Source organism: Prinia subflava, chromosome 12 (assembly GCF_021018805.1).
Source record: "Prinia subflava isolate CZ2003 ecotype Zambia chromosome 12, Cam_Psub_1.2, whole genome shotgun sequence".
Classification (NCBI taxonomy): Eukaryota; Metazoa; Chordata; class Aves; order Passeriformes; family Cisticolidae; genus Prinia; species Prinia subflava.
Genome location: NC_086258.1, coordinates 16,833,299 through 16,851,968, shown reverse-complemented (window position 1 = coordinate 16,851,968; position 18,670 = coordinate 16,833,299). Strand labels below are relative to the sequence as shown.

The 18,670-nt window shown below is 42.6% G+C and overlaps 2 protein-coding genes across 3 annotated transcripts in view; one reads left to right on the top strand and one right to left on the bottom strand.

Moving 5' to 3' along the window:
* The window catches only part of GLP2R (glucagon like peptide 2 receptor), a 34,331-nt gene extending 18,717 nt beyond the window's left edge, over nt 1–15,614 (top strand). Inside the window, exons 12-13 of the mRNA XM_063410146.1 lie at nt 1,753–1,794; nt 2,643–15,614. Of these exons, the coding sequence (XP_063266216.1) occupies nt 1,753–1,794; nt 2,643–2,960 (360 nt within the window). The 3' untranslated portion in view covers nt 2,961–15,614. The remainder of the gene's footprint in view (nt 1–1,752; nt 1,795–2,642) is intronic.
* Nucleotides 10,117–18,670, bottom strand: part of GAS7 (growth arrest specific 7) — a 76,868-nt gene continuing 68,314 nt past the window's right edge. For both annotated transcript variants that reach the window (XM_063410147.1, XM_063410148.1), the window contains exon 14: nt 10,117–18,336. In XM_063410147.1, coding sequence (XP_063266217.1) covers nt 18,223–18,336 — 114 coding nt within the window. In that variant the 3' untranslated portion in view covers nt 10,117–18,222. The remainder of the gene's footprint in view (nt 18,337–18,670) is intronic.

Sequence of the window (18,670 nt, the reverse complement as noted above, 5' to 3'; positions counted from 1 at the left end):
GAAAATCACTTTACTGGGAGAACAAGGAGCAAGCATTAAAGAAACCAGGATATAAAGTGAGCATCAAATACAAATAATCAGCCAAGTTTTCCATCTTCTGGTGTGATTTTACCCTTCTGGCACTGCATGCTCTGGTCCTGCAGCAGCAAATGAGATTCCCAGAGGTGTTTGCAAGCTGAAATTGGCCCAGGGAGGTTCACAGAGGCAGCTCCTGGCCTGGGCAGTCTCTGCCTTTCCCTCAGTGGCGATCACCAGGCTTGGCAGGCTCAGGAGTGCAGTTTAAATCTTGTTCCTGTTTGTGGTGCCTGTGAGGCCAAATTTAGTGTTCACACCCATAACAAAACAACCCCCAAATCACCCAGCAGAGTCATGAACTTTCCACCCCCCCAAAAAAAGAGACCTGCCTCCAGGAGCAGGGAGAAGTTCTGCATAAAAAGTTGCCTTTTAAGCTAGTAAATTTGTATTTAATCAAATATATATAAAAAATTTAAATATTAGATAATACTACATTATATATTTATGTGATGTAATTATTAAGTTACAAGTTTTACTTAATTTCACCTGTTATTAACTCTGATTAACTATATCTTCCTACCATAATCCAGGTGAAGCATGGAAAATGAGAGAAATAAAATACTTGGAGAAAGCAATTCTGTTTTCTGTTTCTCCTGTCCCCATTCCCACTGGTGTGGTAGATAAACTGCACATATGCTTAAGGAATTAATGACTCTAAATAATTCAGGACTGCACGAAAATTAACAGCAGGCTCAGAATGCTATTGGTTAATTCTAGGTACAATGAAAAATGTTGAAGCTTATGTGTATGTGAATTTCTTATTTAAATTTTTGTCTAGGCAAAGCAGAAGCATTTCTGGAAAAATATGAGTGAGAACAATTAAATGCTGTCAACTGAATTGCACCTTTGTAGCTGTGATAGAAATATTGACTTGGGACTCAGAGTATTTATTCTCCTAATCAGAACTTGTGTCACAGATGCCTTTAGACACTCCAAAAAAGGGCATTTCCTGAGGCAGTGGGAATAAATCTGCATATCTGTGAGGCTGAGATGCAGCCTGTAAGCTGCTTTAGCCTGAGATCAAACGCAGACAGAGAGAGGCAAATGGAAATAATAATTTTGGAGTTGGTTTAAAACAAATTGTTTCTGTAGGATTTTTTAAGGTGTTTATCTAAATCAGTTTCAAATGGAAAACAGCAATTCCAAATGGCCATAACACTCAATATAGCTGAGCTTTGAACTAACACTAATCATTTAATATAGAAATAATTTGTAAAAATAATCCAAATGAGATCTTAGTAGAATCATTCACAAACAAGCATATAGATAACATGAGAAACCAAGTTGCATTTTTAAAATGTTACCACATTTGGAAATAGCAGCAGTCACAGTACAACAGCAATAGTTTGGAAAAGAAACATGGTAGCAAAATGAAGATAAAACTGGGTTTTATAATCTGTTCTTCAGCATGTGCACAAAATGTGCCCTGCACTTGCCAAGAAACTGCACAAAAACAACTGACTGGGTATTTAATTAATTATTCATAATTCATAATTATTTAATATATTCATAATTAATTATTTACTTCATAAATAAATGCAGGCAACTAGTTTCCTTTTTGAACATTAAGCAACACTGTTTATATTTATGGCTTTAACGCTAATGTCACTTTTAAATTATAGCTTCAGGTATTTCCTGCACACTGACGTTTTTCCTCTCACTCCCTTTCTCTTACAGGGTTTCTTGGTAGCAGTTCTCTATTGCTTTGCTAATGGAGAGGTAAGACACAATGCTGGGAGAGAAATTTTCAGTTTTCAGGCTGTGAACAGGGGAGTCAGCTGAAATGTCTTATTTCTCCATATTTTTTCTGCTATTTATTTCTTCAATCAATTCAGTTGAAGAACTTTCCATGTCAATTGCCAGGATTTAGTCCTAGAGAAATAAATTAACACACGCACACACAGATTTGCAGAGGAAAAACTTTCCTAAGTTGGGGTGAAGAGGTTGGACTCTTCAGATCGATTTAGCAAACAAATCTGTTCCTACCCTACAAGCAGCAGGTGGAAGGTAAACCCCAAAGGGGCAGGAAGCTCAAAACTTGGCAGCTCCTCTCATTTTACAACTAGTATTTGTGTCAGTGAACTGCAGAGTGGTCTCTGATGCCTTGGGAAGGCTGACCTGGAACAGACTGGACAGAGCTAGAGAATAAATTAGAGATTTATTGAAAGGCCTTTAGGGTACACCTTGGGCAGGACAAGAGCCTGGCCAGGGCCTCACCCAAGGTGGACCCAAAATGGTCACAAAAGGGATAACAGGTCACAAGGTCCTACATTTTTATAAGTTTTGGTCCATTTGCATATTGAGGTTTAATTGTCCAATTCCAGCTCCAGGCTGGGAGGTCCCATCCTTCTTGTTCCTCCCTCCAGCCACCCTTGTTTGTGCTTTTGGGCTGAAAGTTGTCCTTGGTGTGCAGCAGGGAAAGGATTTGTTTTGTGTCCCTGCTCTGTGAAGAGACCTGAGTGACCCTGAGTGTGAGCTCAGAGCTGCACCCTGGGCAGCACAGAGTGTGAAATACATGAGAGATAAAACTTAAGGCATCAATCCCAGTGCCTCTTCTCTCCCCTCAGGTGAAAGCAGAGCTGCAGAAGCAGTGGTCGCGTTTCCTGCTGGCAGATCCCTTTGGCTGCAAGCTCTGCTTCCTCGGGGAGAACATCAAATACCTGAGGAAGTGTTCTCAGAAGCGGAAGAAGCACCCCCCGAGCAGCCAGCAGCGCCTGTGCCTGCGGGTGAGCAGCCCCTGGGAGCTGCAGCTGCAGCGGGTGCTGGGCAGGCAGAGGACGGGGGCGCAGGCAGGGCCCCCCCAGATGAGCATGTCCGACAGCAGCGAGGGAGAGGTGACCACCGGGGAGACCACCGAGGAGGTCTTTGAGGAGAGCGAGATCTAGGGAGCCTCATGTCGCTGTTCGCTCAACACACGGGCTTGGAATTTGGGAGAGCAGCAGCAGCGGAGAAAAACCTCTCCCTTTGTTTGTTACTTGCTATTATATATTTGTTGAAAGGTGACCATGGATTGGAGGGTGGTGTCACAGTATCAGAGTATCACAAGGTTGGAGGACACCTTCAAGATCATCGAGTCCAACCTGTTCCCTGACCTCACCTAAACCATGGCACTGAGTGCCACATCCAATCTTTGTTTAAACACATCCAGGGATGGTGACTCCACCACCTCCCCAGGCAGACCATTCCAGTACTTTATCACTTATTCTGTGGAAAACCTTTTCCTAATGTCCAACCTGTATTTCCCTTGACGCAGCTTGAGGCCGTGTCCTCTCGTTCTGTCAGTGCTGCCTGGTGAAAGAGGCCAACCCCACCTGGCTACAAACACCCTTCAGGAAGTTGTACAGAGTAATTCCCACCTCTCAACCACGCTGGTCAAAGGGACTGACAGACAACCCTGTCTGTTTCAGAAAGGAAAGTGAAAACAATATCGATGTTTATAAAACGCAATCTGCTGTTTACGTGAAAGAGCGTGAGAAGGTTCACACTTCTACTTTAACATGAACGCTCAGCAAACCAGGAAAATCTCATGGTGACACTGTCCCCATGGGACAGCACCTGCCAGTGTTGGGACAGACCTCTCATCTGCCCAGAGCTCAGGATGGGCAGTGCTGGAGCAGTTGGCAGCCCAGGTGTTCTGCTTTTCCTGGTCTGAGATAAACGTTGCTGTTCTGGATGTTGCAGACCCATGTGGAGGAGTAGAAGAGCTCTTCTGGATGGAGCATTTGAGCTTTGAGCTGGCATTTCTGGTTTTGTGAGGTGCACAAGGAAGCTGGATGAACTCTGGAAATGGGAGGCTCTGGAGACACATTTTGTCAGCTTCATCCGTGACTGGCTTTGAGTCACGTCATGAGAAGTTCTTAGCTTTTCTTTTTCATAGGAGTGGTTCACAAATAGAGAGATGTGTGTGGAAAACTCCTTTCTTCACAGACTGAAATCATACCCCATCTCAAGAAAACCACCCTGATTTTAAACAAACCAGACCAAACAGATATATATATATATAATTCAAGAAGAAGAAGCAGCTTTTGCTTGCATTTTTGAGCATCTTCACCTAAAGTTTAGTGCTGGAAATGTCATTATGAGATGAAAACCCAAAATACTTCCACGGAATGTGCTCAAATGAAATGTTCTGATACAATTTTTGTTACCTTATTTTAATTTATTTTAATTTTTATGTGACACAAGCCACTGTGACTTCTGGTTTTCCTTACGTGTCCTTAAAGACAAAACAGCTCAGTGGGAAGTGCTGCCTCCACCTTCCTCCCAGGGAACCCAAAATGGATAAAGACATGGGATTGTGACAGCACCACAAGAGTATTGTGAAATTCTTCTTCCTCCATTTAACAAGAGCCATGGTAAAGTTTCATTTCTCACATCCAAACTCATCCAAACTCATTCATAGAGACCTATGAAATGCAATCAAGTTTGTTAATATTCTATGATCCAGCTTATATAACTTATCAATATTTTTTATGATTATTTATCAGGCTACAAAGGTTTAGCCATGCAGCCTGTGGCATTTATACTCTTTTATTGCAAAGAACAGATCAATTCCTTGATTAGCACTAGCTCAAGAACATATTTCTGGCACTTTAAAAAAGTATTTCTTTTACAGCTCTGTGTTAACCTATTTAATCAATACAAAGTTGTATATTTCAGTAATATATTAATAAACTGTAAATGTTTGATCCATTTTAAAATAATATATCTGCAGCTTTTAAAGGTTATTTTACTAGAATGTGAATTCTGCTTTTATAGAATTTTACTGCAATGGATTTCTTCAGCAGCCACTGGAAACACCAGACACCAAACGTGCCCACATTGTGTCTTTAAAGAGATTGATTTCTTCTAGAGCCATTATTTAAGATATTAAAGAGATTGAAGTGGTTTAGAATGTGTTTTTCCTAAGTGTTAAAAACATTGAAATCATAAGATTTTATGGCATCTCAGTGAAATAGTTTACTTTTTTATTGCATTTTAAAGATTTTCATGTGGTCAAGAAACCAGTTTTCTGTGTTTTGACCAGCAGTCCCTCTAGCTGCATTTTCTCCTCTCTGTGTTTGGGTTTTTTGCCTCTTTTCAGTTTATAAAAATCAACTCTTGTTATATAAGCAGGCCCTGTTGGCCTGAGGTCTGATCCAGACAAAAACAACCATCACATGGATTCCTTCAGAAAGCGCCTTTCTAAGTAGACAACAGCAAGAATACAGCATTATTTATTTTACAGAATTATTTCAAGCTCCTAATTTCCAAATATTTCTAGAAAGCGGCAGCGAACTTCCCAATTCACATAGGTTAGTCAGAGTCAGGAATAGCTGAATATCCTTCTGGGGACCTGAAGGTCAGGAATCCTCCTGGGATTTTCTTTCCACCCTCTGTGGAGCCCCTGAGGGACACTGAAGCCTGGGGAGCTGATAAATCCACCTGGGATGCCACAAGTGCACAGCCTGGACACACAGGAACATGGGGAGGACAAGAAACAGGATTTGTTCTGACCAAAGAGTGGAGGAGACAGCCTGACCTCAGCTGGTGTTTGTTTGCAAGTGGCATTTAATGTCAATTATTTATCTAATCTGCACACTGACTAATTATCAGGCAACAGAAAGTTTATCATTCCCCCCAGGGGTTTCTGCTTGTGCAGAGCTGGTAACAAGAGAAAAGAGGTCTTTTCTCTTTATCAAATCTCACCTTTAGTCCCCAGATTTCCACTGCCTTATGAGAAAGCCTGGTGGGAGATAAAGGCTCCCCACAGTCCTGGGAGTCTGGACCCTGCTGAGTCAATCCATGCAGTAAAACAAGGGGGTCTGTGAAGCCTCAGGACACCAGAGACAACCCACACCCAAACCTGACTGCACAGCTTTGCCAAGGATTTTGCTTTCTGTCCAAACTTGCATAAGAGGGGGAAAAAAAGAAATTAAAAAAAAAAAAAAAAAAAAAAAAAAAAAAAAAAAAAAAAGGAAAAAATAGAAAAAGAAAGAAAGAAAGAAAAAAAAAGTATTCCAAGCCCAGAATAGCCTGTGGGGTTCAGAAAAGCTTTGCCATGGGATGTGGTGTGAGAACTGATCTGATATGTACAAATAAGGTTTATTCCATCTCAATAATCTGTTGTGACACAGGCTATTAATCTTTTATGTTTTACTACACCTAGAGCACAACCTTCCAGACACAGTGGCTCCTCCTACAGCCAGAGATGTCAACTGTATGCTAATTATTTATGTGTACTTACATTCTTTGTTAAATATATTGCTTCTACATGCCAGGGTCTGTGCCTCAAAGGCTCAGACAGTAAAGCACAAACATTCCATTCTGGAAAGATCTGTCAGTTATGCCTTGGAATTGATAATAGTGGTCCTTCCTTTCACTTCTTTTCATTTGATTCTGGCATTTTCTTCCCTTTTCCCATCAGCCTGAGGTTCCATTAAGGAAAATTTTGTGATCTGTAAAATTCTTCACGATGTTATTTTGCTGACATCATCTTCCCCAACTTCCATAGCAACCACCCTTCTGGGTTTTTAACTATTTTTTTTCCACCTGCCATTTCAAATCTCACAAACTCTCTGCTGTGCTAAATGTCATCTCGTGTTTAGATATCTCTGCAGTCATTCCTTGGAGCCACACACAACTACAGGGAGAAGCAGCTGCTTTTGAGCTTCATCATTGCAATTAGCTCCAGGAAATTAAAGTTCAGCTGCCACATACCCAGGCCTCAAAGGCTGTTTCCTTGGGCATCACATTCATCACATTGGCTGAGCAAAGAGGATGCAAAACACCACCTGGAAGAACTAAGGAAAGGAACAAAACCAGCAGAAAGGCACTAGGCAGAATTCTTCAGCTTTTTCTTTTCTCCTTTGCCTTTCAGGAAAGGAAATGGGTGGATATATTGGACTTTATTTGAGAAATATATCACAGGAGATCAATTATCAATCACTGATTAAACTGTCCATCTGTCTATCTGTAGGGAGGCAAAAAATCTGTCCCGTGCTGTTTAACTCCAGCACTGAGACTGCTGGGGAAGGGCCCTGAGCAGGGGATCAAAGTGTAATTTAGGGTTGAATCACAATGTATTCCACATAATTCATGTCCCAGCTTTCTCCTCCCACCCTTCCCCATGAAACTGGTGCTCACTAGTCACTGCCATGCCAGGACACTCGGCTATATGAACATCTGGCCTAATCCAGAGTTTTACTTTTCACAGACCTGGGAGGTAAGAAATGGATTGGTTTCAGCAACAGAGGAAAAGCAACAAAGGTCAGAAAGGCACTGAGCACACATCTGCCTGTGGTGGCTGCAAGCACCAGGCTGTTCAGTGCACTTGAACACGCAGCTGCACACAGTTTACAGGCACTCCCATGAGTGTGAGCCAACAGGAAAGAACCCTGAGCAGTGCTGGGAGGGTGTCTGGACTCAACCCCCACATTTCCACATCCCACCACAGTGCCATCCAGCCTTCCTCCCTTTTACACAGAATTTCAGAAAGTGGAAGGGCAGTGGGAAGAGCCCCAGGAGCCTGAGAGCAAAGCTGGCTGCTGAACTCAGCTTAAAGACACCCGAGCAGCTGCTACAAAAAACCAGTCCCAGTCTCTTTGAGCAAAGAACCAGAGACAAATGAAACAGTCTTAAAGCATTTGCTAAGTCTAAAAGGGAAAAAAAAATCATAGCTCTGTAAATAAAGATTGTAACTCCTGCTGTAGCTCTGAGAGACTTGAGTGTTTGGTTTTGTACTTGATAAAACAGGAAGTCAGAATCAAATCTGAGCCGAAGGTTTTCATCCTCTGTTTTCAGGGACTTTTGAAAACAACAGTGCAAACAGCCTGCAGCACAGACCACTGAGGTTGGATTGTTTGTCCCTACAATAAATACTTCACCAGTGCATGTTTGCAATTTGTTTTCATTTGTATAAGGACCAAGACAGTAACTTCCCCAAGGATGAAACAGAACATGAGTATTTCTGTGTTTTAAGTCAAGCTAGAGGATCATGACTGCTGAAACTTTCCTTGTGTGTGAGGTTAGGTCAAAGTAAGCTGTGCAAATAGAATTCCCTGGGCCATCTGACCATCAGTTCAGAAATTGCCACTGTGCTCACTGAAACCACACGACAGAAATGGTGGTAGTGCAGAAAACCAGGAAAGATTACAAGAACTGAGTTACACCAACTGCTTTGACTTTGCACTTTTACTTTACACACAGCTTTACTTCTAAGGGCCTCATGCAGAACACAGGTCATTGACTTCTGAAGGCTTAAAAACACTTTCAGCCCACCCACCACATAGAGTAAGTTTAACTTTTTCAATTGACTCACAGCAGTAGCCACGTCTACTCCTATTTCAATGGCCTCATGTGCATCCTTCCATGAACACTGCAAATCATCATGAACATCTGTCACCTTCTGCAGGCTGTCTGTCCATCCTAAGCCCTGCAAGGCAGAGTTGTCTCTTTGTGTGTCCAGTGGCCAACACAGATGAAAAGAGATCCAACAGATCATTTTCAGGGCCCCCAAGAGCCCCAACAGGACTTACCTGCCTTAGGGCTGGCCCATGGGTCCAGGAGCACTGCTTTAAGTTCTGGCCTGAGACATTTGTGGGTGTCTCAGGTACGTTGTAGGTGCAGTTATGTCCTGCTTTTCTTCTTGGATGGACCTCAGAAGCCAAAGGCTTAATTACATTGCAGAATCCAAGCTCATTTTTAAATTATTAGGGCGGCAGAAGTCTAGCACAGATATTCCTGTGCAGAATGGTGTTAGACCTCGTGAGCTCTGCATCTAAATATTGCAGACTGCAAAGATGCCACCCTGCCACTGCCAATGCCTGGTCCTCTCACTGTGATGTTTTTCTGGGCACTGGCATGACAGCAGCACAGCAAATGGCTCATTCAGTATCTCCCCAACCTGGGTTCCAAGGTCAGCTCAAAGTGCTCTACAACAGGAGGTGCTTTCTGCTGTCAGGTTGCAGCTAAATGTGCCACAGCATGTGGAGGGTATTCACCAGCTGCTCTGCACCATGCATCAGAATCTGGATCAGAGCTCTGAGATTTTTTTTAACAGATTTAGGTAATTTTGGACAAGGTGCAAAGACATTGCTGTGAAAACTGAGCTTTCACCTGGAACTTTTTCAGTGTTTTACCTTCAGGGTCTGCTCCTTTCCAAGAAGACTGTGCACAGCTCTGCCACCACTTCCCACCTCCCTGCACAAGCACAGAGTGCAGGGGGATGCAGAAAACAATTCTTACGTGAGTTCAAAACTGGAAAACTTCTTAGAAATAATCTCCACAGAGGTTTATGAGATGCATGGATGTGCTGTCTCCAAGAGTCACACCCTGCTGGAAGGGGGGCTCGTGTTCTGCAGAACTTTGACTCCCAGGTGATGCCTTAAGTTTTATCTTTCATGTATTTCAGACTCTGTGCTGCCCAGGGGTGCAGCTCTGAGCTCACACTCAGGGTCACTCAGCTCTGCACACAGCAGGGACACAAAACAAATCCTTCTCCTGCTCTGATCCCCCTTCCACAGGCAGGTGTTGAGCAGGATTTTGGCAGGCCTGATGTTGACTCTGTCAGAAAACCTGTCAGCATGCAGTTAACTCAAATATTGACGGAGAAAATTCATTAAAAAGGTTTTATAGCAGTGCTTCCACCTGAGCTTCAAGCTGCAAGTGAAGCTTGAAAGTAAAGGAGAGCCTGGGTGGGGAAGAGATCCAGATCACTTAAAAGATGAAAACACACCCATTCCATGGCAGCTGCTCTCAGGCTGCTCATGGTCAGCTTGTTTGCTCAAGAACCACTTAACCACACGTGTTTCTTAAATTGATTTCCAGAAAAAAACCCCAACAGATTGAAAATAAAAACTGTAGGGACCCTACAAATGTGAATATCATGGGAAGATCTGAAAAGGCCAAACAAAAAAAGATTACAGTGATGTGGCTGCAAATTCAAGCTGCCTTAAGCTAAAATCAACAAAGTCCATGTGTATGTGGCACCCCACAGAATGTCTTGGATCAAACTGCACCTTGCAAAGTGTGGGAGAAGAAAAAGCAACTGGGTAAAGACAATTCCATGCTCAATGTGTCTCTGTACAGTTTATTTTACAGGAGATGAGATGAGCACTATGGTGTATATAAACTTGCAGAACAATATAGGAAAATACAGTTTAACCATATGAAATTGTTTTACAGTAAGACAGAAAAATTACATATAGGAAATGCCTTCAACACTGAAGGACAAGATCCACAGCTGACATCAAGTAGCTTCCACTGAACCCTGCCAGTTTACCCGAGCTGAAGATCTGCCCCTTAAATCTTTTCTTCATTCAACTTAAGTTCAGTAAGTGATTCCTTCATCTGTCCTTAGGGAACAAAAGCCATCCCATAATTTCCACAATGATCCAAGATTTACTAGTAACCCAGACAGAGGCTGTATGATCAATAAACTATTTAAGGGGTCTAGTCAGCCAAAATTTAGGGGAAGTTATAAAATTTTGGTTAAGCATCTTTAAGAACAAGTCGTTAGTACTGGCAAAAGACAACTTTCCTAGAAATTTAGAAGTATTTAGGAAACCTTACACAAAAAAAAGGACCAAATAAGCAACTTTATTTTGGTAGAAAAGTCTGGTTTAGTGTGTGACTGGTAATCTGGCCTACCTGTGAATCCCTGCTGCTACAGTGTCTGCAGAACTGCCCAGTGGAATTCTCACACTGTCTTGTATTGCAGAAAACAAGGAAATCATCCAGGGAGAAGAAAATATTTTTGTCCAACACTAGTACCTGCTGTTTTCATAATGGATAGAGGGTGCTGTCCCTAAAGAGTGCTTTTGACCTAAAAGAGTAGGGACATCCAAATTCCTTAGGCTGTTCTGATAATCTCAGCCATTTCATCAAAAAACTCCAGAGGAACAAGGGATTTCAGGTCAACCATTCCCAAATTCTGGGATTAACACAACTTTGATTATTATGTTAGCAGATGTGAGATTCCCTGAAATCATATTCAGCTTTTGAGTTCCAGGACCAGAACATTTCCTCTCCCCAATTGCTGTAAAAAAAAAAAGTTTTGGGCTTTTATTCTTATTATTAATTATTATTAATTTTATGCAATAAAGTGTAACAACTCTTTTATGCAAAATTATCACTGCATACTACTTTTATGCAGAATTTCTTGCCTATTCTACTGAGACCAAGGATGGGTCCAAAGATTAGCTTCAGTGCAGTTGCTTTAAAGTTTATTTTTTTCTATTTCATTTTCAGCATTGAGAACTTAAGATTCCTGATCTGGACAGCAATTTAGCAGAGCCAAAGGCAGGTCTGCTGGAGATGGGGGTGTCCTAAAAGTGTGCACAGTCAGAGCAAGGAAGGGGCTGAGAATCCTGCACAGATCAGTGCACAGTGGCTGCTCCTGAGGTTTGGCAATTTGTGGGGTGAATCTGTGTATTTTTCACATGCTTGTAGCAGATACTGTTTAAAGAGGCACTTCAAGGGGATCTACTAGCAGAATTTTAATAGGGTTGTGATACAAGCCATTACTCAGTTAACCTGTTAAATCAGTAGCCCTAAAAGACTGCATATATTCAAAATTATAGTCCTGATATATTCAAAATTATAGTCCTGTCCACTCACTGAACCTGGATAGAGCAGCTGGAAAGCTTTTGTTCTGAATATCCACTGAGTTTGTCTCTTACGACACACCTGAAATAGTTCAACTTAATGTAAGTTGAGGGAATTAAATTTGAATGTCTCAAATCTATATGTGATTTTTATTCTGTGATTACTTTGTGGTTAATCTAAGACTTTTTTTTTTTAATTGGTCTCTGAAAGATTTTATCCATGTACAGTTCTTAGACTCAGATGCATCATTAGGCACAAAAGGTTTCTGCCTTGAGGAATGCATGGGATTAGAAATTTAAATTGAATTGTGCTATGTGTTGGTCCCTTCAGAAAAAACATCCAGGAAGGAAAAAGAAACTGTGGCTACCACAAAAAGAAATTATTACACTTCCAAACCTGCTGGCTGATAAAAAATTTCAAAATAAAACCCAAAATAATATCTGCAAAGAAATTCTTCAAACTCTCAGAAAACACCCAAAAGCATGAAGTTTGGTCAGCACATTGAAGTGACAGATATGTTCTATGAAATTTCAAAATTAAAGGTCCTGAAAGGTGTTGTATTTCACTGATGAAGGGCTGACTACATTAACAACAGAGCGAGAAAAGTAAAGAGTTGAAAGATGCACCACTCATATGAATAAAATCTACTGTAAGACAAAGCAAACGGGTGTTATTCTTACAACAACACTTCTCAGGAAAAGACCAGGATGTGCTGCCAGGAAAGACTTCATTCCCACTGTGCAACAGCAGGGCTGTGTGCCCCAGGCCCCTGGAGCTGGGGAATATTTGGGCAGCCAAATGCCAGAGCCCCTTCTGCAGTGCCAGGGCAGCACTGGCACCTGCTGGTCCTCTGTGGGTGCAGCCAGGTGTGAGGTGGGAGCTCTCATCGAGCAGCAGACACCTCCCAGCACTGATTTTCAGTGCTGAGCAGGACTGGAGGGTGATGGGTGCCTTATTCATCATCAGCAGCACCCCTCAGGGTCTGAGAGATGAGGGAAGGACCCTCCTGCCTGATGTGTGTGCTCTTATCTGGATTTACCTGTGACTCGTGCCCACCTGGAGAAGGCAGAGGTGGCCAGCAGGCTCCTCTGGTGCACACAGGATGCCTGAGGGCTGCTCCCATCCCTGGCAGAGGGTGGGAGCAATGTCCACACAGCAGAGCCAGTGCCTCAGCAGCCTCTGCCACGCCACTCTCCTCTTTCAACACACACTGCGCAGCAAAAAGCCCGCAGGCTTTCCAGAGAGGTCTGGGAACTGAAAAGCTCATTATTTTGAAAACTGCCTTTTTAACACTGTCTTTTGAAGACGTAATTGCCAAATGAGAGGAATGTCAGGGTGGCCAGGCCTGCCCTCAGGACACGGGAGTCTGCTGCCATCTCTGGGAACAGACACAGCAGGCTGCACCAGTGGGCAACAGCACACCAGATACTGTGAAACAGTAAATCTGTTTTCAGCTCAGAAGGAAACATCAAATAATCACATCAAGAAGTCACATCTACTCATTCCAGGGGGACCTTCAAAGTGCTTGTCTGGATTTCTTAAGGTGCTTGGTAGTGAAGGACCCACCTGGCTAAGCAGTGCCCTTTCTCTCCCTGTGTGTGACTGAAGAATGAGATGGGCAGAGCCCCTTTGTCACTGAACCATGGATTTGAGTTTTTACAGCTCCATCACCTGTGGCTCCATACTCCAGAGGTGTGTTCTGACTGCAGCCTCACACAGGAACACTCCTGGAGCTGCACAGAGAGCAACTACACCTTAATTATTTCTCATTTCTTAATATTTGCTTTATCCATGTACTTGAGTACAAGGAAGGAAAAAAGAGGCTTGTGCATTTCTGTTTGTTAGCCTGATTTTCAAAGAGTCTTATCTCTCAGCTCCCTGTTGTATTCCAAGAAATCTCTGAGTGCTGAGCACTTCCAAGGAACAAGTGAGGCATGCCAATTTCTCTATAACAAGCCTAACTTGCAGCCAATATTTAAATAATGACATTAAAACCAGGGAGAATTCTAGAAATTTCTAACAAAGCCTGAGAAACTAAGACTTCTAAGCATATAGAAATTTCCTGTGACTGCTTCACAGAAAATTCCTATTAGGGGAAAAATATCCAAACTAAACCAAGCAAATAAACAAAAAAATCTGCATAAAGGGAAAAAGAAGCAGTGCACAAGTTTGCATGCTGCCTGTCAGGCACTCAAGGAAGTTTGATTTCAGTGTTTACCTGTGCAATAATGGGGGAGCACAGCTGCCCCCCAGCAGCTCAGAAGGGGCTGCACAGGGGGAAAGGGGGTCTAGAAACATAACAGGGATTTCTGTATCATTTTCACTGCTGTTACAGTATTTTAAAATTAAAGAAAATATAAAATTAAAGCTATATTCTACAATTCCAGTGTCCAATTATGAACTAAGGTCCCTGTAAGGGAGCAACCAAAGTCTTTCAGAAGATGTTCAACACATAGAAGTGACGAACAAGTGTGAGTTACAGAGATGGCTGAATCTGGAGCGAGTTGGCAAACTCAGAATTAGGCCATTTTGGAATATTGCTCTAAGAAAGAAACTGGAATCTTGCTGCTAATGGGAGAAAAGTGAACTTGGCCCATGTGGTAAAGGACTGACTGCTTTCAGCTCATCAACTCCAACAGGAATCAGCCAACAGCACTGGATCCACAATGAGTTCTGATAGGAAATAAGCTGAAAGAATACCTTAGAGAGAAAGATTTTCAACTGTGCTTTGAAGACACAGGCAGGAAGGTCTGGATGATGAATAAAAAGTTCTCATTCTGTATGGCAAGCACCTCACCAGCTCTGGCACTGTTGGGGGTCAGGACACCCAGCAGATGTGAAGCCATGGAATTCAGGGAGCCTTTTTGCTAAGAGAAGGGCCAAAAGGCTCTGGCTGAAATGGAGATGGCCAGAGAGCCCTCCAGCACAGGACAAGTGTGTGACAGCATTGCCAGACCAGGAGGCAGCTCACAGGTGTGGCAGCACTCCCAAAACACGGGTGTCTTAACAGAACTGGGCAAGCAGAGCTCCCTGCTAAGCCAGAGGAAAATTCCCCCTTGTTCTACCTCTACCAGTGAAAGCAAAAGTGTTAATTGAGAACTGACCTGCTCTGTGAGCTCAGAGCATACAGAGATGGGAGATAATACAGAGATGGGAGATAACCCTGCCAATCTGATCCCCAGAGTTACTAAACCAGCACAAACTCACAGCAGGCGTGTGAGCTGCCAGATGAGATGAGATGATGCCTCAGCCCAGTGCTGGAGGTAAGAGACTTTGGGACTCCATTAATCAGTCACACTGCAGCAGCATCATGCAGCATCCACCCATGACAGTATTCTAACAAAACACCAAGTTTGATCCTGCTCTGGAGAAGCAGCTGTTTGGGATGAGCATGAAGACAGACTGGGTTCCACTGCGTTTTTGAAACTCAGTGGAAGACAAACAGAGCAATGTTCCAAGTCCCAAAGTTACCTTTGATCTCCTTTAAAAGTGCCATTACCCTCCTTGAAGATGCTGCCTGTTAGAAGCAAGAGAACTCCAGCATGCTCTGACCTGTAAGACATCACCCTATCCAAAATCCATCAGTCAAAGAAGGGGATGAGCCAGGTAACCCTGATCTGCAGTGCTATATCAAGGAGGAATCCATCTATCTTTTGAAAGAAATGAGTTGAAAACTCTTTACAAGCAACAGCAAAACTTGCACTGAATACAGGTGGAGGTGTTGTGGATGAAGCATCTCTCCTGTGGGGACAGAACCCAGAGTCTCCTGGGGCTGGGAAAAATCAACAGCCAGGTACCTGTGCTCTCCTCTGGTTACTGAAGGGGAAAAGAGATACAGACTCCACCAAGAGAATTACTGCTCTGGGCAACTCACATCCCTGAAACATTTCAAATGGACCAAGAACTAGTAGCAGGAAATATCTCTGGAAATAAAACCAAAAGTAAAAAAAAAATCCCAACAAAAAACACCCCAAACAAATAAAAACAACAAAAAACCCGCCAACTACGCATTTAGAGCAGCATAAATAGACCTTAGCAGAGGAACCAAAACACATTACAGTGTCCAGAGAAACCTGTGCTAATGGACAGTATATCCAGTCCAAAATAGATAAAGTAATAAACTTCTTTAAAGAAAGAGGAAAAATAAAGACTAATTGCTAACAGAGTATTTCAGGTATTTATTAAGGAGAATATGGTATAAAGTGCACAACTAGGTTTGTTTTGCAATCAAAACAAGAATGTGCTGAGGCATTGTCAAGATTGCTCATTTCAATTTACAATACAGCCTAGAACAGGGGCAGCCTGAAATGCAGCTTTCACCTATTCAGGTTATTTTGGCCACTGAAGTTTTGAAAGTCCAACCTGCATTTGTGGCTTAAAAAATAAGAAAGTGCCTGTCCTCTGAAGTGCAAGGTAAGAGTTAGGAGAAGTCTACACTGAAATGGCCAAAAATGAGTAAGACAGTGAGTTAATCAGTAGAAAGACTGAAAAGGAGAGATCATCAACTGCCCTGCCTGAGGGAAGAAGGGAAGGAGAAGAGAATTCCAGGGAGGCTCTCTCTAAGCTCAAGGACACTCAAGCAAACCAAACACTTCAACTGGTGTTGCAGGGTCTGTGCAGGAACTCAGGTGAGGCTCATGTCACAGGGAGCCTTCCAACACCAAGAATAAAACTGTGCTCCGAATTCCCAGCTGAGCAGGGGAAGTGCAGCACAGGGAATGTCCCACCAGGAGCAATCCTGAGCCTGCAGCAGTCGTGACACTGCAACTGCCAACATGCAAAGGATGCTAAAGGTTTATAAAGGTTAATGAAGCAGCAGAGGAGTGGGTTGTGAAGGCATCTGCAAGACAGGAATGAAGCTGTATGAGTAAAGAGATGGCTGAAAAAAAGGAGCAATAGAAAAACACAAGAGAATTTGATTGGAAATAATAAACCAGAAAAATAACCACTGCAGCAATGTTATAAACATGCTTCAGGTAAGACTTTGCTGTGTCTCAGTTTGTATTTGTAAAGAGGGATATTGATTCCCAAGGATCTATTCACAGCATTCAGAGGATGCTGAACAAAAGCCTAGAATAGCACTAGAACAAAAGAAGGATGCAGTTCTGGGGCTGGGGAGAAAAACACAGCAACAGTGAGATAAAATGGAGCAAAACTGTGGATCAAATGAATTAGTATGGTTTGGGATATTGTAGCTAAGACCACAGTAAACACTCAGTAAAGGCCACAGTGGTGAGAATCAAGATTTTTCCTGGATCTAAAGCAAGAATCTGAAGAATCTTTGCATTGCATGACATGCTGAAAAAAATATAGTAACAGCAACAGTGAATACTTAATCAGAATAACAGCAGAAGAAAATAAATACCTTTTCAAAACCAGTCTCCAAACTACATAACACTATTTGCTTAGAGCAGTGTTGAATTTTTGGTGGTTTGCAATAAGGGTAACATAGAAAAAAACCTCAGGTTAAGACTCTGATGGTACAGAAGTACTGGGCACCTACAGCTACACTGAATGCAATCTAGCATCACATATTCATGGCACCTTTGAAAATCAGGCTCCAAAAAGATAAAAGCCAAAATTTAGCGGGACAAACCCAGTAATTAAAATACCTAAAGTCTGTGATATTCACCTGAAGAAACAAACAAAGGAAATTTAACCCTGAATCCCAAGTAGACTATTAGAGGACTATCTTTAAGGAGATTCTGTGGAAAAACACCTTGCATGAGCAGGAAAGATTTTAAACATCTCATTTATTCCTTGGAATATGACCTCCTTCTGTCGTTGAGGGCACTCTGACAGCTAATGAGGTAGGTATAGTACAACCAAGTCTTTCCTGATAAAAAATTGTGATGGTAACACTTTCAAACTTATCGACTGGCCGACAACAGAAATCATGAAAATGGGTTTATGTATCCCTGAGAGAGGGAGTATAAAACAGGAAGAACAGGAATCTTCTCCATAGATTTTGGGAGAAGGGCCATCACTTCACTGCCATGCTGGAAGTGTTATATGAAAGCATCGTATTCACACAACACCGCTGCAAGATCCACAGATTTTATAAATGGGGGAGCCAGGAAAGTTAATTGACTTGCCTATGGCCATGAGAGCAGTCAGTGATAGACCTGGGATTCATGATCAGCACTTCCTTGCCTCCTGCATCATATTCAGTGATCTCCCTGCTGGCCAGAGGCTCTCTGCGTGGTTGTTCTAACATACTGGATAGAGAAAGTCATGCAAGGGGTGGAGCACAAAGTCACTGAAGAACAGAGCACTTTCTGTGCCAGGAAGCAGATTTCTCCTGGAAGCTGCGTGCAATTGGGAACCTCTGGTGGGAAGCACACATCTGTTTTTTTCACCCTGGAATGTCTGGTGCTTAAGGCTTAGCACAACGAGGACCATTGTAATGACTAAATGGAACAGAGATAGCCCATACAGGCATAAATTACAAGGTGTCTGTCTGGTAGTGAAACAACCTTTTCCCTATGCTCTTTTGACCCTTAAAAACAAACGTTAGCCTGCTAAATTCAGTGGATTCGTCATATCCAACTATAGATCAGTCTATATTTCCATGTCCACAGGTCGGATATCTCCAGTTTTGTGTTCTTTTACCCACAGTTCCCTGTCTTTGGCAGGATCCACTTTCCGAAGCAGCTGATCCACAAGTTCTACTGTCTGAAAGGAAGAAAACAAGAATCCAAATGTCAAGGGCACACTTCAAGCAGAGAGTGATTGCTCTGACATGCAGAGCAGCTGTGGGCATGCCTACACTGCATCTGCACACAAGTGAGAGCTGCACGTACACGGGGCTGGATGGACAAGACAGGTCTGGACATGCAGCTTGTGGTAAGCAGAGAAGAGGGAGACTTAACAGGAAAAAGCAGCAGCCAGGCAGACTCATGTCCTGCAATCTGCACCTTACACCAAACACAACTGTACTTGGTCAGCATGCATCCCTCCATTTTAATATTTGATAAATGGCCAGTTTTTGATAATGAAAAAATATATA